This window comes from Prunus avium, chromosome 1, assembly GCF_965620075.1.
Source record: "Prunus avium chromosome 1, drPruAviu1.hap1.1, whole genome shotgun sequence".
In the NCBI taxonomy this organism is placed as follows: domain Eukaryota; kingdom Viridiplantae; phylum Streptophyta; class Magnoliopsida; order Rosales; family Rosaceae; genus Prunus; species Prunus avium.
In genome coordinates, this window is record NC_142284.1 from 7,231,404 (window position 1) to 7,254,318 (window position 22,915).

The window sequence follows — 22,915 nt, forward strand, 5'->3', positions numbered from 1 at the left end:
ACATAACTTCATACACATATGTGACATTTGAGTGTAAGCCTAGGATTCCGAGAGAAAAAATAGAGTGATATCCGGTGAGGGATAGAGTCAAGGCGAAATAATTCCATGGCATTCGAGTGTGGTTATCTTTAAGCTTGGAAGTTATGACTTTTGGTATTACACGTTACACCATGATGCAATTATACTCAAAGTGGCATAGCTTTAGTGATGCAAATGTGATTGGCATGCATTGGTTTTTATTAGCTTGTTTAAAGTGGTGCCTTTAACGACTTTGTTTTGCAGTTAAACGTTTGTGGGTATCGTAACTGGTAAACCCTCAGGAGACACAACTCCTCCTACTAGGGACACCTAGAGGTTTAACGGCTTGTGGCACATGCTAAGTGCCATCGAGTTTACCTGCGAAAGTGGTTTAGTTAGTTTTTCGTTTTGTTTTTTTGTGTTTGTTTCTAATTTTGCTCGAGGACTAGCAAAAGATAGGTTTGAGGTAGTTTGATAAGTGCATTATTTACTATATTTTTATATCTCTTTTATTTGGTTTTTATAGGGAAAGTTAATTTAAAATAGCATTATTACCTTACTTTCCTTATTTTCAGCTATTCTGCACTCTTGGAAGGATTTCGACTGAAAATCGACTTTTCAAATGAATTTTAGCGCAAGGCCAATTGGAGAAGAAAGCTAAGACATTGAAGATCATTGTATCAAAGTTTCATAATTTTCTACCAAGCCAAATGCTCCAGACTTGCAAGTCAAGACAGCCTAAGTTGAAATTCCGTCAAAACTGCACTGCTGTGGAAGATTGAAGATTTGAAGACCTTTCCGATTTTTCCTAGTGGCGTGTAATATATGCCTGGAAAGCTTAGACATAAAGCTACGTTTCTCATATTTTTCCAGAATTTTCTAGGAAGTGGAATGACCCCAAAGTGTACGTGCAAGTTGGCTGACGTGTTTCCAAGTCAAAGAAGGATTCTTTCCTAATTTGTTTCCTTAATTGTTTGGGATTTTGTTTTGCTTTAGGAGAGTTTTTCCAGACCTTTTAAGAGTAGGGTTTAGTTGTTTTACACTATATAAGATCACCCTAAGGATCTCTTCAGATCATCCTCCCATATACCATACTTTTCCACCAACTTTCATACACCCAAAGAAACATCAGAGAGAGCCAAGGATTTGCTGCTGCACTACTTGAGGAGCTTTCGAAGGTGTTCCTGTGGAGACTCCGAAGATCAAATTCATCTGCCAAATCGGTTTTATGACAATAATTCTCTTGTTTATCTTTTCTTTTGTCATGAACTAATTATCCTTGCTAGGGCTACGATGTAGCCTAACCATGAATACTTAATTTTTATAGTTATATTAATTTCTTATTACTATTCCATATTGAGTATTTGTTACTGTTCTTAATGCTTTGAATATCTGGCCAATATTTAATTGATTTGATGATCCAAGCGGAGACCGAGAGGAGATGTTTGGTGTTTGCTTCTTGTAACAAATACCATGACTTGAATGAGTGCCCGAGAGGGACTAACATGACTCATGCAGTTTTCTTGCAGGTTCTCATAGAACTTAATGGGTTCTTGATTTTCTAAATCCGTTGCTCGAGAGAGAATGGGTTGTTAATTAAGAATACTTTTGGTTGAGCCCGAGAGGGGATATCGAATGAATTAGGAGAAACCAACTGTCAACATGGATAGTAATTAGGGTTAATTGGCTATAAGAATTAAGTGGAATTGGTTATGGTGAAATCGGATGCTCTAGTGTCTCATCATCTTAATTTTCTATCATTAATTAAATTGCTATTTTTCATAATTGTTTTAGGTTACTTAAATCAATCAATCTTCTTAATCAATTGTTCAGATAAACTTTTGAATTAATCATAATTGGTAATTAATAGGAAATTACAGTCTTCGTGGGAACGATACTCTACTTATTTCTATATTACTTGTGCGAATTGTGCGCTTGCAATAATTTCACAACAATCACCCTATCTCCCCCCACATATATTCCTACACACACATATATATATGAATTGCAATTTGCATGTATATATATGTAACCGAAATATGTATATATATATATATATAGGATGAGAGGTTATTAATTAATTCTCTCATCTCATGAATGATGAACCTGAAAAACACACACACACAATTATATATAAAATTTGGGTTGTTAGTTACTGACCATGGTGGGAGTATAAGTACAACATTCTATAGCAATAGATGTGATCTCCTAGCTGGAGCTGGGACCTATTCACTTTGTTTGAGCGCAATCCCATCTCTCTCTCTCTCTCTCTCTCTCTCTCTCTCTCTCTCTCTCTCTCTCATCCAAAACCAAAGTGTGGAGATGTTGCACTTGCATTACATGGACTCAAATCAACTCTATTACTTATAGCATGTGGCTATGAAATCCACGTTGTTCGTATTGTCGCCAACACTTAGACTTGAAATGGTCTTATTGGAATTGTCTCCGACTTCTAGATGAACTTAACTGTAGATGGGACTGAAACCGAGTAGTTGGAAACCAAGACTACTCAAAACTTAGAATTTTTTAGTACGCTAAAGACCAAGACTACTCAAACAGTTGACCTTATACAACACAAAACCTTTCCATGACGTCTGATTTGCGTTATGGAAAGCAATTAATGACGTGGATCAGGCATCGTAAACCTTGTCGTGGAAACAGGGACGGACCCAGGATTTTAAAATGGGGTGGGCTAGATTTACCTTATTGAACTGTGAGATTTTAGGCTTATGGATTGATCATATCTATATATATAATGTAAGAACATATAATTTTTATTTTATTTGTTTAAAAGACCTATTTTACACCAACAATGCCAACTAAGGTCTACCATGATGAACAAAAATGAATTCAAAGAAAAGAAAATTCATAAGAAAATTCAAAAATGAAAATTTATCATCACAAAGATAGAGTCAGATAGACACATGACAACTAAAGGTAACACTACAATTATCCGATTAGTTCAAATTAATATTTCTGCTATAAATGGGATTAACATTAACACTGACTATAAGAAATAAATAAAAAAAACTCACCTGGGCTATAGCCCAGGTTGTACAAGTCATAGGACCGTCCCTGCGTGGAAAGGAGGGGTCATGGAAAAGTTTTTCAAAACACGTCGTGTGTTCCATGTCATTGAATGGGCTTTCAATGATGCGGATTGCATGTCGTTGAAATTCTTTATAAAAACATTCAATAAATTTTTTAATCTGTATATATATTATTGAAGAAAAATGTGAACCTCCTAACACAATTTTACCACCACTAATTAAATAATGGGGTTTTATTATTTTAGATTCGACCCATTCGAGACGCAAGTCTCTTAATTACAATCCCTTGCTTCAAGGGAAAACCCTTTGATTCCATCATAAAGAAACAGAACGTGTGTGTTTGGTTTTGCGGCTGCTCCCAAGTCCAACCTCAGAGTGCCTACGTATCCCTCGCGGGAATCAAGCCACTTGTGGTTCAAAGAATTGCAATGACTCATTGCAAAAGAGAAAATTTGTATGAATTTGATTGAGAAAGTGTTTGAGTGAATTTAGCTGAATAAACCAGAGATTCGATTTTGATGTGTGTTTGGGGTGAATTTGGTTAAAAAAATGAACCAGGGATTCAATTTGGATTTGAGATTTGGGCGGTTGCATCTAGATTGAGTCTCTAGATTGCCTACGTACCCTTTCGAAGGGATCAAGCCAACGTAGTTCAGAATTGATTTGGAAATTAATGAGTAAGTGTGGACCACTAATTAAGAATTTGTGTCTTTGAGACAGTTTGGAGATTTTGAGATTTCCATAGGTAGATAACCCATGAGAAAAATTGGAAATCAATGGGTAAGTGTGGCTCACTGATTGAGAATTTCTGTTTGAGAGATTTGAATTTAATCTCATTGGACTTTTCATGGGTAGATGACCCATGGGGAAAATTGGATGGTTTTGTACCATTTTTCTTATTATTAATATCCAAGAAAAATAATGAGTAATTTTAAATGCTATTAAACAGAGCCTTTGGATGGTTTTGGGATGTCACACCAAGGAAAATCCTTCATTGAGCATCTAGCAAAAATGAAAAGTATGTGGAATGAGCTTGCACTGTGTCAGTAGCATTTTTTTTTCTTCTTAAATGCTATTAAACAGAGCCTTTATAACTTTTTCACTGAAAATGCAAGTGTCCATCAAAATGCTATAGTACAAAGTAGATTGAACTATTAAATCAAAGCTCCTTTTTAAATGAAACAAAGCCGGTTCGACATAATTCGATTTTTATGTAGCCCATTTTTGGTAAGCGCGATTTCTCTTTTGAAAGCGTTGTCTTTTTATAAAGTGGAGCGTTTATATTTGCCACGTCAACAATTAACAATTCTATTAACAGATTGACTAATGGGAATAGTCAATTTGGAGAATTCATTCGAGTTTGTGTATTAATTTGTAAATCACCTAAAACTCGTGTATCAACTTAAAACAATAATTAAAGTTAACCAAAATATTTAATTTAAAAAAATAAAAAACAGAAAAAATAAACAAACAAACAAACGGATGATTTTTGTATCTTGCAGCAACAGATCAGGCCCTTCGCTGGGTCATCATTGACTGAAATGCCAAAAATAATACCACGTGATTATATAATGATTTTTTGGGTCAAGAGCACGTGCTTATATTACTCGATTGATCTTTCACAACATGAACAGAACATTATCTTGCAAAGCTGATTCAATCAAAACAAAAATAGAAAAAGGATCAATATTAAATAATTTTTTATTTGATTAGTGAATATACCAACAAAAAAGGAAAAAACCGGTAATCTCCGCGCCTACATTCATTCACTGCTTTCAATGACAGCAGCTTCCATTTCACTGCTCATACTTTACTCGACGCTTTTTCATACCCCAATCTCTCTCTCTTTCTCTCTCTCTAAAACACATGATCGCGGCCATTTCTCCCCTCCATTCTGCAACCACGGTCCACGCTGCCAACCCGACCCGAAAGAACCGCTCTTGCGAGGCCCTCTGCTGCAGCAGCAACCTAGGGTTTCGGTCCTCTGAGCGTAGGCGGTGGGTAAACCCGACCCGGATGGAGTTGCTGAACCGAATTATAGGCGGCGGAGGCTGCTTCAGGGACCCCAGCCGCCGGGAGATTAAGGTGGAGATCGACAGCGGGGGCGAGGATGTCTTCGCCGCCCACCCCAAGGGCGGCGCTGTGCCTGAACATCTTGTCATTATGGTCAATGGAATCATCGGCAGGTTCGCCTTTCCCATTTTAATTTGTGGGTTGATAAAATGTGCTTGTTTTTTTTTTCAGTATATGTGGTGATATGTGTAAAATTATAGTTATATATGTGTTTGTTAAAGTAGAATTGGAAATGGTATGCCTCATTGGAATGAAGCAATCTAAAAGATAATTAAGGTTGCTTTCAATGCTTTATTCTGTAGACTAAGAGAAACGTGGGTTTTGTATTGTGCTCTGCTTGTTTTTTGGCAGCTCGACTCAGTGGAAGAGACGAGCCAAAATCAAGCAAAATATTAAGCTTGTTAAAAAAAATACAAATCAAGCTTTAACTTTGATATGCTTGATTTGCAAAACTTGTGAGCAGTTCAAATTTCATCACAACGAGGCCACTTGAGTTCGACTTGAGTGCCGGATGGCTCATAGTAAGACTCATCCTTTGCTTATGTCCAAGCGAAGCCAAGACAAGCTCAGGCTTGGCACATCCCACATACAAACCAAACCAAGCTCAACCTTGGAAAGAATTATTCAAGCCAAGCTTGAGTACATTTATGTCGAGCCAAGCCTAAACACCCCATTACTTGGCTTGGTTTAGCTCATTTCTATGAAGCAAGGATATGCCAGTTTAGCTTTGTATCCCATATTGGATACGATACGCTCCGATATGCGTCGGATACATTTCGGAGACAACGGATATGTTTTCTGACACCTGGATATGTGTATCCAGCATACTGGACACGGTCAGATACGTCTGTAGAAATTTAGATGGGAGTAGGAATCTGGAGAATAACCCGTGATGGTTTTTTTGATTGTATTGCAACTCTTTATATTGTTAACAGTTGACTTGTACATAAAGTATATGCAGAAACTCTGATTGGCTGTAGGATGAAGGAGATTTGATCCTGATTGAGACCTATGTTTTTCAATTTTTTAGAGTTTTTGGATGTTTTAAATTTGAATGATCTTTTAAAATCTTTAAAGTTTGATTGAAATGAATGTTATTTAAAATATTTTTTGAATTATATATATATTTTTACTATATATTAAATTATTAATATATATTTTTAATTGTCATATCCATGACGTATTGTATCCTAGTTTTTAGAGATTTTCCGTATCGCCGTGTCGTTTCGTGTCGTATTAGGCTCATTTAGAGCATCCATAATGGACTCCCTAAACCACCTCCTTAGATAAAATTTAGGGAGAAAGTGAGAAAACCCACCTCCAACCATGCTCCCTATCCAACTCCTAAAATAGGGACACCTCTAGGAGCTCCTAAATCTGAGGAGAGAGAACTCAAAGCCTACCCCTCAAAAAGGATGCACAGACAAAGAATTGGTTGAATCTCATCCTTCAAATTACTTTTGTAGCCTTATCTTCTGTACCCATCTGTGATTTCAAGCGGTATATATCTTCTTCCTATTAAAGATACTCCCTTGTAAATATTCCAAATTCTTATGTTGTCCGTCCCTGACTAATCATGCTGTTTGTCATTTTTTAAGCATGCTTTTGCTGCATCTCATTTGAAATTTTTCCGTGATTTCAGTGCTTCAGACTGGAGATATGCTGCAGAACAGTTTGTGAACAAGCTTCCTGATAAAGTAATTGTGCACCGTGAGTGCTTCTTGTCGCTTATGATTTCCTCTCTACATGTGCACCGAATATACTAAGCAATTACATATATTAGATTCTTTTCTATTTGTAAACATTTATTTAATTGGTGCGAAGGTCAAGTTTGGATTTGACTGCGTATACTAAAATCCTAGGCAAACCTGAGTGCAAAATATGATTAAGAACCCTCTTTCCAAGTCTGTTCTGAATCTGAACTACATAATGCATCTGGCAGTAGTTTCCTCCATCCACATTATACTAAATGTTCATACGAATTGAACGTGTCAGTGAAGGTCAAATAAGGGACAATTGTAAACAACCCAACTTTAATTCCCAACGTTTCCTTTCCAGCACTCATGGTATGCTCACTTTAGAGTTTACACATTGTTCTCTTTTTTATGCAAGGGTTTGGTACCTTTTCTTGGGACATGTAAGTTGGGATAAATAGTGTTCTCCATTAATAAATCAAAGATGAAATCAATTAAATGAATTATCTTTGGCTCCCAATGAATTGTGCATGGCCATCCACCATCCACCATCTGCAACTTGGCCCTGCCTCCACTGTCCATGCTTGAAAATTCATCTTATAGTACCCCTACCCCCCCAACTCCCAATTACTCCAACTATGAAACTATATCAAAGGTGTAGTTGAGTTGAACCATTAGAGTTAAACAAGCCAACATTCGCACAGAAAAATTTACAACACAAAGTTCAAATCAAATAATATGAAGACAATGCTTGAGGCTCCTCGCGATGACACTTTGGTGTTTCAGGATGGGAGAGGAAGTTTGAATTTGTTCGCTGGGATGGCGTCTGTCTTACTTAAACCTTGTTATGTTTTAGCCCATCTATAGTCTTGTATAAACCAGGAAATCCGAAGTTTGATTTGAGATAATAGTTTGCAAAATTAAAGCAAGATGGCTTCTGTCTTTCATTTGAAAATAATAATAATAATTGTCGATGCTCTTCTGTATCTGACATCTGTTTATTGATGCTGTAATATGGTAGGAAAGCTGTTAGTCATCAAAACATTCAAATTCTACAAGTTCCTCCTTTGCTGCAAATTTAGTGTAGGAATCAGAGTCTTATCCAGAATGCATGATTTTTCTGACTTGGTATTTTTCCCGCAGGCAGTGAATGTAACTCTTCAATGATGACATTTGATGGTGTTGACATGATGGGTGAAAGGCTAGCCGAAGAGGTATTTGGAAATAGCATATTTGTCCTCATGTTTTAGCATAGCTCCCTTGGTTTATGAAACTATCCTCAAGTGGGTATTTTTTTAATGCAAATAACATGTATAGTACTCTCCAATATAAGAAAACTGCAAAGACAAATACCAATATTAGAAAGTTTTTATTTGAACTTTATTCAAATCTTGAATTCTAGAATAATATGTGATGCAGGTATTAGCTGTTGTCAGAAATAGGTCTGAGGTGCGGAAAATATCATTTGTGGCTCACTCTTTAGGAGGGTTGGTTGCGAGGTATGCCATCGGGAGGCTCTACGAACATTGTCCAAAATCTGAACACTCAGGTCATAATGGTAATTGCCTAATTGAAGGGCATACAAATAATTTGACACAATCCCTTGACCAGCCTCACCACGGTACAATTGCTGGACTGGAACCAATGAACTTTATAACGTTCGCAACACCACATCTTGGTTCAAGGGGAAATAAACAGGTAGATCAAGTAACTGTTGTGTTTGCTATGGATAAACAAAAATTGAACATTTATGCACACAAAGGTGGTTGCTAGAAATCTTTTGTCCTTTCATAGTGGAAATAAACAGGTAGATCAAATAACTGATGTGTTTGCTATGGATAAACAAAAATTGAACATCTATGCACACAAAGGTGTTTGCTAGAAAGATGTTGTCCTTCCGTAGTGGAAATAAACAGGTAGATCAAGTAACTGTTGTGTTTGCTATCGATAAACAAAAATTGAACATTTATGCGCACAAAGGTGTTTGCTAGGAATCTGTTGTCCTTTCATAGTGTGTGTGTGTGTGTGTGTGTGTGTGAGAGAGAGAGAGAGAGAGAGAGAGAGAGAGAGAGAGAGAGAGAGAGAGAGAGAGAGGGAGGGAGAACAAAGGGGTTGGCTAGAGAATCTGTTGTCCTTTCATAGTGTGTGTGAGTGTCTGTGTGTGCGCGTGTGTGAGAGAGTGAGAGAGAGACAGACGGAGACACAGAGAGAGCCTTCTTTTTCTATATGTTTAGTTATTTTCTATATTCTATTTAAATTCTCAAGTTTCTACATTCTTATTTATCATTCAATTGTTTACTATTGATTTTTAGTAATTCGTTTTGTGATTTGAAGGATATGCTTGGTTTGACAACTGATAAGATAAGCATTGAAATATGTAGTGTTGACAAGTAGCTGGTTGTTGAAGGTTTCCTAATGTATTTGTTACTTCCATTCTATATTAGAGAATCTTCTCAGTAAATGTAGAGAATCTGTGCAATGTTATCATACACCTCTATTTCTAATTGATTATCACATTTGTTTTGTGAACTTAAACTCTGTTTTGTTAACTTTGTTTCCACAGCTCCCATTTCTCTGTGGTCTTCCTTTTCTTGAGAGAAGAGCTTCTCAAACTGCACACTTTATTGTTGGGAGATCCGGGAAGCATCTCTTCCTAACAGATGATGATGATGGCAGACCTCCTCTTCTTCTTCGAATGGTTAATGACTCTGATGACCTAAAATTCATGTTAGTAATACTATGTCCATAATGCTCATTGATTTCATAAACATTCAATTATAATCAGTTTTGTCAATGGTATTACAATATTTTTCTCTGGCATGCACAGATCAGCATTACGTGCATTTAAGCGCCGTGTGGCATATGCTAATGCAAATTATGATCGTATCCTTTTTCCGGATTTAAATTGCTTTGAAAATATTGATATCTCTCATACATTGTTTATATGTTTAAAACCATGAATGTCTTGTTTAAGTTCACTGATTTTTAAGATATGGTTGGGTGGAGAACATCTTCAATCCGGCGTCAAGATGAACTTCCGAAGGTAAGGCTTCCTTGTTTCCCTCTCCACGTCATGCCTGTTCAGGGTTTATATATCAGTTATGTTCCAAACTCACTCCAATACTTTTTTCTTCATTGCTTATTTGCAGTCCAATCTACTTGGAACCAATGACAGATATCCGCATATTGTATATGTCAAGCAAGAAACTTTTGATGATATTCATATGAAAGCCTCTTCATGTGCTCAAGACCAAAAAATAGACTTGGAAGGTTTGTCAAACTTTTTATCTGCTTGGTTGTGTTTAACTATTGGAATAACTGAGGGACCTGGGCTTTGGGCCAGATTGTGTGGCTGGTTAGGTCCTAAGTTTATGTCTCCACCCAATAAGGACAAAACTGTTTAAGTTGTGTGCCTAGCAATGGGCCTTTTGCAGAGACATGGTGCCATTTTTTTGAAATGTTAAAACATTTAGCAGATGGGCAAGTAGGACAGCAGTGGTGTATTCTGTAGTAGTCTTTATATTGTGTTAACGTACATAGATACTTTTACATTCTGCACACTATCATGTTAATAGACACTGGAATGGCGGTTATTTGGACAAGGAGAGAAATAGGAGTGGTCATCAGGAGAGACACAGAAGGGGAAACTATTGACAACCTCTTCATCATTTATAACTTTAGTATTTCGTTTTTCGAGAAAAGGTCCCATCCTTCAATATCATGATTGGGTCGACCAGGCCAGATCATGAAAGGGAGTCAGCTGTCTGCGCGAGTCACCTTCTTCTAGGCTCCGCTGTATTACTGTATTTGGGGTTTATATGCCATGAGAATGACATAACTCATCTGTCCTTAAACAACACTTCAAAACCTGAAGTCAGAGTTGCCTGAGTGCAGCAGTGCCAGATACATAGTAAATTTCCTTTCCAACATGCTTTTTACCGCCTGTTACACATGTTTTCTCTTTGTCCCTCATTATTGACTTCAGGACAGAGTACTGTTTCTTACAATGATTTCAGGTTGTCTTATGTTATATATTCAAATTCTTTTCTGGTTTACTTCCAGCTTTAAGTAGTATTTTTCATTTCTTGTGTATAGAGGAGATGATTAGAGGCCTTACTCAGATACCTTGGGAACGTGTGGATGTCAGCTTTCAAAAAAGTCGACAACGATATATTGCTCATAATACCATTCAGGCAAGTTTTGGTTGGCTCTATTGCTATGACTAATTAGTGGCATGTACACAGATAATTTTTTGTTTTATACAAAATACTGAAGGAAGCATTTTAACTTTGAGCGGATATATAGGCAGACTGCTATATGGTAGAAGTTAGTTTCTAGATTTTAACCCCTTTTAAGGCGTAGAACTTGTCCAAGTTCCTAATGAACTATACTCGTAACAAATTTATTGTCATAGAGAAGCATTTGGTGTTGTGTGTTTTCTTTTTCTTATATATATCTACTCCTTCATGCCCATGCAGGTGAAGAGTTACTGGTTGAATTCTGATGGTGCAGATGTGGTTTTCCATATGATAGATTACTTCCTTCTCTAAGTCTTCTTTAAGTTTGATTTTTTATTTCTTCCAATACGTGATTCAACAATGGATTAGACTGCTGCTTTATTAAATTTATCAATTTTAAAGCTTGTCATGTACATTTTCACCTATGAAGATACTGTGATGTATATTTGTCAAATGTAAATGCAGAGATGTGTGTAAGCTCTCATTATTGTTGCAAGCCATGTCCAAGTTGTTAGTTTCTGCATGAATACCTTTATTTTGTAATCAAACCCTTATACTGGCCTTTTGTAATTAAATTGAAACCATGGAATAGATGAGTCTGCGTTTGTGCTGGACTTCATTTTAAAGTTGATTTACGTAACTTGCGGTGTAACCAAAATGTACTCTTTAAGAATTATTTCAGCCTTCAATTTATATTTGTAGTTTGTAATTGATCTCCTTGGCCCTTGAAACTTTGATAAACTTTGTATTAGAAAAAGTAGTCCTTGGGCACTGACTGTGTTATTCATATTGTACTTGAGAATCTGGCACAAAAATTTTGGCCACATTTGAGGAAGTTGTGAAGATAGTCATGCTCTTAACGTCAGTAGGAATTAACTCAGTGACTGGAAGCCTTGAGGCTGTATGGTCCCAGTACCCTTTCTTAAGAACCAACCAATTACAGCAATAGAAACTATACTAAACTTTTAAGTAATAGATAGATGTGAAATGTAGTGAGTAAAAAAAATGTTCTATGTAATAGATAGATGTATTAGGAGAATTTTTTTAATTAAAAAAGTCATATTCATCACAATCACCACAACAAGCACGGCCATCGCCACATCCACTGCAACCACTACCATAAGCATGCCACTGCTGTCATCACCACTGCCCTTGCCAGTGCCAGTTGCAGTTGTTGCGACGGCACCAACCATCCTTGCCAGTTGGCACTACTAGCGCCACTGTCTCCACCGCTCATCATCCCTGCTGGCTCCACCGTTGCCACTACCATTCCCTTGCTTCCACCACTAGTAATGCCATGCCACCATCACAACCTTTCCACCTACACGCTGTTGTGACCACCCCCCCCAAAGGCCCCATCACCACCGTAACTGCCATCTTCAACACTAAAACCAACCACCACCGGAACCAATAGTGCTGCCTCTACAGCTGCCACTGCTACCACCGCCAGCATTCCCCATCCCTGACATCACCCCAACCCCAACCTCACCACCACCAACATGGCACTTCAATTTCATAATATTATAGCTTGTATTAAGATTTGTATTGTTGTTTGGATTATGATATAAATTTATTAGTTTGGGATACAATAGGTCAATTAGTTAATGGAGAAAACAGGGAATACTGGTTTTAAAATATGATCTGTTATGCTGAACTAGTTTAAGCTATATTGATTTGGATTGTTGAAGAAAGTATATTTGGAGCTTGAATATGGAGTCACGTTGTAGATAAATAATCAAATCTGCTCTGGAAAAAAAAATAAAAAAATCAAGGCAAGAACTTATAAATCTTTGAAATTTCCCTTCGTCACAGCAGGAAAATAGTGCTTTTGGATTGTGACTTGTTTTGTAAACAAGTAGAGAATAGTGCTTTTGGATCGTTCAAGAAAGCTGTTTTTGCTTGAATATGAATCTATCTTTAGACAAATATATAAATCTGGTTTCAACAAATCAGTAAATTTTATTTCTTGTCATATATGTAGTACAATGGAAAACCGCAGTGGTGAAATCCGCTGTCATCTTCAGGCAACATATTTTGTCTGAGAAGTTGGGTAAAAATGATAAAAATGAATACACAGCAGAATTTGAAAGCAATCAAAACGTTCTGCTCTTCTTGCTCTTCTTTTCTTCCGGCCAGCGAGCAAAAAAGCTTTCCAGAAATCAGGGTTTTTTTTATTTTTTATTTTTTATTTTTTATGGTTCTTATTAATCTACATTTACAGCTTCCTTTAGGAACCATCTGTAACTTGGTATTGAGAAAAAAACAAAACCAAAAAACAAGAAGAAGCTACTCAAGACGATGAATAGCCACGGTAGTCTTTAATTTTTCTGGAATTTGTCTCCTCAGAGCTGCATATAATTATTGAAAAATAGTTTGTCAGCCAGCTGCAGCAATCTATGTTATATACTTGTAGTGATCATTGCAGAATAATACCTTTCTTTTTTTCGGATACTTTGGCATTGAATGCTGACCACATCAGACTCTTGCATTTGTGATGAAACAGCAGGTTCCTCTGTCAGCTGGCTTGATAAACTCTTACAGAACTGAACATTTTCAACATAATGTTATCTGAGTAAGTAAACAATTTTTTTGATTATAAATGCAAAAACCAGCTCATGGATATGGTCATTATACTTCTCTGTATGTTCCAAGCTCCCCTGCAGATCTTGATATTTCTACGACGCAATTAGTCGGAGCAACTTCAATCACCTGCCAGTTGCCACTCGAGTTCGTCAGCATACAAAAGATTGAAATTAAAATCCTTCATTCATTTGAGTCAGAAAAATGTATGACAATTACTCACCTCTGCTGATATGTCAATATATGATCTAGAGCATCTAGTCATAATCTGTTTTGCATGCATTTTCATCTGATGAAAAGAAATCATTAGTTTGCAGGAACTGTGAAAACAGGAAAGAAAAAGAAAGCAATAATATAAGTTTCCTGTACCCTTAAGTTATTCGTTCTTTCTACCGAAAGGCTCACATCCATTGCAGCAGCTTCTATTTTCTTTATGGTTTCCTTAATCGTATGCTTGGATCCAATCCTTGTTTTCTGCTTGTTTTCATCCTAAACAAAGATTGCAGTTCAACAATATTCATTATAAGCCAAAAGAAAAAAGAAAAAAAAGCAGGATAGATATTATAGCAAATCTATTTCTTTTCATTGCAGACTTGCCTCTTCCTCGAAAAGACCTGACAAATCGAGATCATTTGACATGGCTATCAATTGGAATGCATTTATAAAACTTGCAGATTTTGGGATTTTTGTCTCCATGTCATTCTCCTGCAAGGAACAAATAACAACGTTAACACAAATCTGACATTTGGTATTAAAAGTGTGATTATAGCATTTCCTCTGTAGTGCAATTATGGTTGAGCTTACCTCAGTTGAATCAAAAGCAGCATTGACATCATCTAAGTGTATTTTATCGTCACTATTGTTTCCACATGAAGGCACATAATCCTTTTGAAACCATTCATTTTCCAGGATCTTTGGTATTGTTAGTCTCTGCTTTGATAAAGGAAGCATATCAGACAATGTACTCTATGAAAGATATGATCAGTCAACACGGTAAATGTTGCATTATTCAACGAAAAATGCTTTAAAGCGTCTAACAAATGTGGCAGAGCTATACCGTTTTAGGATTTGGATCAAGTATTCCGGAGATCAGCTTCTTTTGGCTTTCTGTAAACCATTGTGGAAATGTGTAATCTGCTCTGCAAATCTATCCATGGGCAGAAGTTTCAGATACAGGTAATTTGTTTGTATTCGAAATGGGGATTTGCTTATTGGATGCTTTTGAAGTATACCTTTCTATATAAACTCATCAAGCTAGAGTCATCAAATGGTAGATCACCAGCAAGTAATTCAAAAAGAATCACTCCACAAGACCAAACATCTGCAGCTCCTCCGTCGTAGACCTTATTGACAAGCAGCTGTTCATGAATAATGAAGGCGATCAACCACATAACGAAGTGAAATTCAGGTATGAATTTTGTACATTACAATGGTTAGTCATTTTGAGCTGATAATTTTTCTTTCTATGCACAACTTCACAAAACGTAATTTGATTTGCTACATACCTCAGGAGCAACATAACTTGGAGATCCACATTTTGTTGACAAAAGGTCACCAGGCTGTTGATCATCAGAATTTCAGCAAAGCACCAATTTTTATTGTCAGATTTTAGGACTTACAAATAAATAATGGCTCAAGAACATAAGGAATTTGCAAAATTGTCGCTACCTTACGCAATGCACTTAGTCCAAAATCGGATATCTTCAGGTTCCCCTTACTGCCCAAAAGCAAGTTTTCTGGCTGTATAAGATGCCATAGTCCTTGTCAGTTCCCGGACCTCCCCTGTGGAGAATTTTCGCAAAAATGATGTGTATGGTTGTGTTTTAGTTTTTACTCACCTTTAGATCTCTGTGATATACACCTCTGTTGTGACAGTAGTCCACTGCATCAATCAATTGCTGAAAAAGTTTTCTTGCCTCTCCTTCACTAAATCTTTTGGCATACAACTTTTTTTTAAAAAAAAAACATAAGAAATTCAAATTACTATACACATGAAAAAGCTAGCTACCCAAAAAATTATTGTTGGATCAGAGATGAAGGGTAGATGAGTCTCACCATCTTGTCTGAGAGTTGACCTCCACATACATATTCCATTACTATGTAAATTTTGGTCTTTGTACCAATCACCTATAATCGAAATTCGAAACAAAATCTCTAAATTCATTGGACTCAAAATTTGTATATACCAAACTTTTGTAGCTGCTAAAGATATATACCTCATGTATCCGTACAATGTTGGAGTGGTTTAGAAGCTTCATGGTTCTAATTTCTCTCTGTACCTGAAATTTGTGGACAACAGGTTTGTTCAGTTTTTCATTTTGTCCAAGAAAACAAACAAACAGACAAATCAAATCAAAAGGTTGATTTTTAGTTTTGCCTGATTCTTGAGATTGCTTTCCATGACCATATGCTTATCCAGGATCTTGATGGCAACATACTTGCCATTGGTGCTGTCCAGTGCCAGCTTAACCTTGGCAAAAGTACCTTCTCCAATCGTCCGCCCGAGCTGGTACTTCCCTATGTTGCTGGCAAATCCCATGTTTCTGAACTCAGAGAGAAGCCAAATAACAAATCAAATCCCCTGCCTTCTTCTTCTCCAACAATATATCTGTTCCTCCTAAATCCCCTGCAAATGCTCCTTATATCCTGGCTGTTGTAAATCTTGTTCGAAAACGAAAAACATTCGATCGAATTCGGGATGTAGCTCGTGCTTATTTCTAGCTGCCATAGTAATGGCTGAGGTTTTGTGATTATATATGAGGGATACAGTTGACAGATTACATGTGGTTTCTAATAACTGAGTCCTACCAGTTGAGAGAACTCATTTTGCTTTTGTGTGTTTGTGGGGAGAGAGAGAGAGTCCTTGCATGGAATTTGGAAAGTTCAATGACTAGTTGGCTAGTTGGTATGGACCATGGACGGTAAACGTGTTTTGAATGGAAGGTGGCCGTTGATAAGGTATTTCATGTAGATATGGTCAATGAGAAAAGGGGCAACATTAATATTGTTAAATATTTTAGAATGATGGTGAGGAAAACCAAAACCCAATTGTGGAATGCAACATTGTTATCAAAGCCTTAAACTCATACACGTTCAAATTTGCCCTCTGCACAGCGCTTGATATGTTATAAATTAATTGACCACCAAATGATGGATTTTGCGTATACGATTTATATGTTGATATGGTGTTTATACTCAAATTAGAGTCGTCTCTCAATCTTACATTTTAATCATTCTTTATGTTTTATAAGATAATTAGTATGTAATTTTATGTTTTGTTTGTGAAAAATCGAATTTCTATTTGTAGTCTTATGAAATGAAGTTCGGAGCAGAAGACTTCTCATCAAGGCGGATCCATGGAATTTTATAGGGGTGGGCTAATTTTTTATTATGAGAAATCCATTATATTACTTTTTTTTTTCTTCTTAAAAACAGGTTTACATGGTTAATTGGCTATAGGCTATAGGTTTTTATTTTTTTTTATGCAAATTAAATGAGTGGTAGCAACTATTCTTCAATTAACAATTTTTAAATTTTATGGGAGTACAAATAGAAGTAGGGGGTGCAGTCATATAGATTTACAATTGCACAATCACAAGCTTCAACAAAACCAAGAGACAGCTAGACTAAATAAAAGTAGAGATCAAGTAAATAGACTAAACCAAAAAAAGGATGAGTCATCAATAAAATCCAAAATTTAACTCCCAAACCCTAAATCATTGAAATTGGAAATTAAACAAAAAGTAAGAGAGAAACCTACTAATATTAAAGAACCCATTCAATACAATTTTTTTCATCACCAACTTTAGCACTAAGCTAGAGCCCACTCTAGCTCATACATAAATCTGCCGTTGTTTCTCATCTATATGAAATGAAATCAAGTATATAGTTATAGTTTTCTATTATATAAAGTTTACAAGGGCGTTAGATATTAGCTTAGTTAAGTTGGCTAAAGTGAATTCCTACTCTGAACACTCAAATTCAAATTTCCGTTTCCGTAGTTTAGATTAGAAAAGTAAAATATCATTTGTATTATAAAAAAAAAGTTTACAAGGATTAGGGGTTTGTGCATGGCACCACACCATCTGTACTGAAATGGTCATAATTGAAGGCAAACCTATCTCTTCCAATATGCAAAACTATCACGTAACACACGTTTTCCTTTTTTATTTTAAGCACGTGAAGGAAACTTTTATCATTATTTTCAGGGAGGAAAACTCTGATCGACTTTAGGAATTTATATTATATTTATCTCAGTGGAAGACAAATCTGTAAACTTTATTTTACATATTCTTAATTACAATGGTAAGTGGCTTTTCTTTGGGGGATGTGGAAGAACTGTAGCCTCTTGATTTGTTACCAGTGTTAAACTGTAGAATATGAATGCTTCTGGCTTGACTTTGTATTTTAGCTTTGACAACAAAGCTTCCAGGTTTCAAACCTTTTTTAGTTTTTAATGATAACCCAGAAGTAATTAATTAATAAGTATCTTTTTTCCTTTTTCTTTTTTGACATACAAGTCATAATCTAAACTATAAGAGAGGGCGTTTCTCTCCCACACGCTATCAAGATATCATGAGATTTCGTAAAACCCATTTAACCGAATTAGACCCGTTTCGCATAATTATAAATGACAACGGCTCGATGGAGCAGCCAATATTGATGTTTCATTAATTTATAAATACAACTTGAAGAAGTCCCAATCCCAAGCATATGTTTCATTAATTTATCAGCTCTACCTGGACCGCGTACTTTATTTTTTGGAACACTGGCGATACGAACTTTCCCATTTTCTTGGGAGAAGTTGCTCATATTTTTCATAATAGCATTCTCCTTTTTTGTTGGTGGGGGGGGGGGGGGGGGAATTTGCCATAACATTTGTTTATTTATTTATTTTCCTTTTCCTAAGTATTGGAAGATTAGATGCATGCATGCTACAAGTACTCCTTCTTCGATTTGTTGTTGCACGTGATGGGAGTTTGTTGAAGTAGATACTACCTGATTGAGGTGCATGTTTTTGTCTCTTCCACCAAGGTTTGTTGAAAATGTTCACCTACGTTAAAAAGTTAAGGGATCGAATCTGAGTTTAGTTCCCCATTACCAATTGATTTTGATCCTCAACTTTCTTCAAGACTAGCAAATTTGGGTTTCCATCCACATGGTAAAGTGTTACTTATGAATTATGATTGATTAATTTGGCATTACAAAACAAGTAATAATTAATTCATTAATTAATTGCGGGACAAATCTCATTTGTATACACATGACATGGGCTTCATTTTCAGCATTTTCAGCATCATATGTTGGGGGGTTTGCATTATTTTAACTCATGTCTTTGTGGCATTCCTTTTAACACATGGAAAATTTATTTCTTAGCAACTTCCTGATTTGCCAGCTATATAAAGTGCAAGCATTTTTATGAATTTTTTTCGTCTGTAAGTGTGAGCACCACGTTTTGTTTACAGACTGTACTTGGTGAATGATTGGTAATAATATTATAATGCAGTATTAGCTTATTTACTTGCTTTTAAATTATTTCACTCATTTAATTAGTTGAAATTGCGGGATGGAAAATATCTGAAATATGTATATATCAAAAAAGAAATAAATAAGGTTTTTTTTTTTTATATACAAGCGATATTAAAAGAAGGGAAAATCGAACCTAAAACCTCGAGTGCATGAGTAAGTACTCTTAACCAACAAAACTATAGGATTATTTTTCTAAAACTTCGTTTCCCCAGAAATCTGTATGTGCTGGAGATAAAATTATTGTATGGCGTTTGCTGAGTGTGATACATGTGACCCCTCGGGTGTGGGAAACAATAATATTCTGGATCTAAATCAATATGGTGCATGTGACCCCTTGGGTGTCAACTAATTTTAGGGCTTTGATTAATTACTTACAATTAATACGCAGCAATAACTGGAATTTAAATTCTTATTTACATACATATGTGTGACCCTCAAAAAACCTTCTCTCGGAATGTCACTTACAGCAACTCACTTTGGTATTACCATGAAATCATCTTCAATACTAACAGTCATACGAGATCTTCGAGATATATCTTAAGAGAGTTCATGTGTTAATATACCAGAATACATTTAAATTAATCCAATGACTGAGTGTGGATGAACGATAATTTCTTTTTATTTATTTATTTTTATAAGTACAAATAGCATCTTCGTGTCTTAAACTAAACAAAGTTTGATTTTCAATTCTACACAAACTAAAAAAGTAATTTTCATTTTCCATTCTTTGTGAAAAAAATATGAGAAATGATTTCTCAACAAGCCAAACAAGGCACCTCAACAAATCCATGAGAATCATAAAGAAAAATTTCGAATGCTCCAAATAAATCTACCATCATCAATTCCCGCAAAACAAAAACAAAAACAAAAAGAAATAAAATATATATAATTAACCACATGAAACTTGAGACATCAAAAAGTTCAATAAGTTTAACCACATGAAACGTGTACAAATTAAAGTTCACACACTTATTTTCTCCATCTCACCCCCTAACACTTTTTCTCTTTTTTTGCAATAATTTAAAGTTCACACTTATTTTCTCCATCTCACCCTCTAACACTTTTTCTCTTTTTGCAATAATTTCCATATAGAGTAACTTCCATCACGTGCATCACATGTGTCATGCTGCTAGCTTGCTCTAGGGTCAAATCAAAATATTTTTTTGAGATTTTCTATTTAAATTCCGCACTTCTCTTTGTTCATCCAAATACTTAAATTATTAAGCTGTAAGTTTTATTATTGTGTAAAAAGACAAAAAAGGTCATCCAACTTAATAATTAACCCTAGTACTTCTATACACACACCCTGACTTCTTGTTTACAAACTCTCTCTCTCTCGTACTTCTATACACACACCCCAACTTCTTGTTTACCAACTCACTCTCACTCTCTCTCTCTCTCTCTCTCTCTCTCTCTCTCTCTCTCTCTCTCTCTCTCTCTCTCTCGTACTTCTATACACACACACCCCCACACACACCAATTTCTTGTTTACAACCTCACTCTCTCTCTCTGTGTAGAAAGTATTAAATTTCGGGTTTGGGGTTCCATTTGTTTGTGTTTTTTTCTGCTGGGAACAAAGAAAATTGTGGGGTTTAAATAGAAAATCTCTTTTATTTCTTATTTTTTCAGTTTGGGGTGTATTTAAAGGTAGTTTGGGAAGATAGTGAGGTTTTCTTAAAAATTGTGAAAATTTAAATTAAAAGATGGGGTGAACTAAGAGAAGTGTGGGGTTTAAATTGAAAATCTCTATTTTTATTTATTTATTATTATTGCAAGGGTTTAGGGTAAATGTAAAAAATTAGGCCCTTAAATTATATCACACGGTATAGGTACTAGTACGGATACGCCGATATGATATGATATGGCGAAATTCTAAAAACTAGGATACGGATACGGCACCGATACGGTGATTAAAATAATATAAGTAGCAAAAATTAATATTGTTTAATAGGATTAAAATCATCCATCATAAGTCAAAACATAAAACTAGACACAAAATACAAGTCTACATAAACAAAACACAATATACAAGTCTTCATAGGATTGTTTAAATCATAAAAAAAACAAAACAAAAATAAATTAAAACATTGAGAAGCCACTTCCCAAATCTCTAACTTCATTCATCAATATCACCAAAGGTAGATATGATAGCTTTTAATCCCTTCTTCCTATTTCTTCTTCTTTTTTGGTTACTCTTTCAAATGAAATGAAGACCTAGCTTCTATGAAGAAGAAGAGGTTGGGTCTTTACAAATGGAGTTTTTAAAATTAACTATATCGGAATATAGTAGGAGTATCGGTGTATCAAATACAAGTATCCACAAATTTGATGAGAGTATCTGTATATTGAATACGAGTATTGGCATATTAGATACGAGTATCGGTACGAGTATCGGAGTATCAAATATGAGTATACCCCTCCAATTAAGAGTATCAGTGCAACTTATATAATTTTTTTTTTCACTTAAGTATTTTTCAATCTAGATTTAACTTGTTCAAATTAATTAAAAATTTAACATTCAAGATAAATTTTATCAATTCAAACATCAATATATAAAAATCTAAAATAAGAGGCTACGCTTGATACATTCAAATCTAATGCATACACAAGATAAATACTTGTAACAATTTAGTCATTTATTTTTCTTTCTTGGCTTTCAGATTGTTGTTTTTTCATGAATCATTGCTACTTGAAATCAGAAACAGTACAAGGAAATCTAATGGAATTTTAAAACTTCAAATAATAAACAAGGAACAACATAACTTGGAATTTGAGAAATGCCCCTCCACAACAGCAAACTTAAAAATTCCAAATTTGCAATCAATTAGAGCTTGAAAGAGTTGAAAGACCTCATGTTACTTTTTTTATAAAATAAAAATAAAACTATACCTCTTTATAATTAAAAAAAATTTAAATTTTGTCGCCTCTGGATAGTGGGCCCAGGGCAGTCACACTGCCTACCCTTGTCTAGGGGCAGCATTGATTGTGGGTCATATATGACGATAATATTTCGGCCAATAAAAAAATAGGTAGATTAAAATTGGTCGTTTACAAAATGAAAAAAAAAAGAAGAGCTTTACTATTATACCCAATATAGGGGCACAAATTATAAAAAGCCCCTATATGAAATGTACTTTAGAAACACATTCAAAGCTTATTTACAACATAACAAAGAGGCTTCAAACTTTCTATAAATTACAAAACTGCCATCAATTTTCTTAAAACAAATCCAACCCTAAAACTCACCAAAAAAAAAAAAAACCAAAACAGTCAAAGGAAAATAAAAGAAAGACTTATTACCCATGAAACTTCGATCAAATCTCACTTTACCCCCAAAGTTAAAGTGGCCCACTTAAAACCCTTGACCGTAGTTTTGTGTTCCACTTTACCCCTTCCCCCCCTCCCTCACAATTAACGTCATTCAAAAGACCGTAAAAAATGATGACGTGGTAAGGTCATTATGGTAAAAGTACCCACGGTGGCCAATTGCTGAACGTAGTCAGCATCCTACGTGGCATAGTGGACCCCACAGGTTTTTAAAATCCAAATCTAAGTAGTTGAAGGGGTGAAGTGGACCCCAGTTAACAATTCGCTCTCTTCTTCTTCGATAAAAGGGTTTCTAAACCTAGAAAAATTACTTACCACCATTTGAAGGATTTAAGGTTGTATACCTAGAGAGAAAAAAAAATTATCCATCTTTCTTCGATTAAAGGGTGTGAAGATGAGGAAAGAA

The 22,915-nt window shown here is 35.5% G+C and overlaps 2 protein-coding genes across 2 annotated transcripts; one reads left to right on the top strand and one right to left on the bottom strand.

Moving 5' to 3' along the window:
* The first annotated feature begins 4,793 nt into the window (after positions 1-4,793).
* On the top strand, positions 4,794-11,569 carry LOC110752545 (alpha/beta-Hydrolases superfamily protein). Its single transcript, XM_021953227.2, has 10 exons — positions 4,794-5,254; positions 6,784-6,851; positions 7,979-8,049; positions 8,255-8,533; positions 9,399-9,562; positions 9,663-9,718; positions 9,826-9,878; positions 9,985-10,105; positions 10,931-11,028; positions 11,314-11,569. Exons 1-10 carry the CDS (start codon positions 4,935-4,937, stop codon positions 11,383-11,385), a joined length of 1,302 nt encoding a protein of 433 aa, XP_021808919.1. The 5' UTR covers positions 4,794-4,934; the 3' UTR covers positions 11,386-11,569.
* A 1,440-nt stretch (positions 11,570-13,009) lies between these two features.
* On the bottom strand, positions 13,010-16,586 carry CIPK21 (CBL-interacting protein kinase 21). Its single transcript, XM_021953210.2, has 15 exons — positions 16,031-16,586; positions 15,870-15,932; positions 15,709-15,780; positions 15,492-15,599; positions 15,322-15,393; positions 15,159-15,212; positions 14,886-15,011; positions 14,711-14,800; positions 14,458-14,583; positions 14,251-14,358; positions 14,023-14,142; positions 13,877-13,942; positions 13,708-13,782; positions 13,507-13,616; positions 13,010-13,421 (listed from the first exon to the last, which is right to left on the bottom strand). Exons 1-15 carry the CDS (start codon positions 16,190-16,192, stop codon positions 13,364-13,366), a joined length of 1,410 nt encoding a protein of 469 aa, XP_021808902.2. The 5' UTR covers positions 16,193-16,586; the 3' UTR covers positions 13,010-13,363.
* Between the last annotated feature and the right edge of the window lie 6,329 nt (positions 16,587-22,915).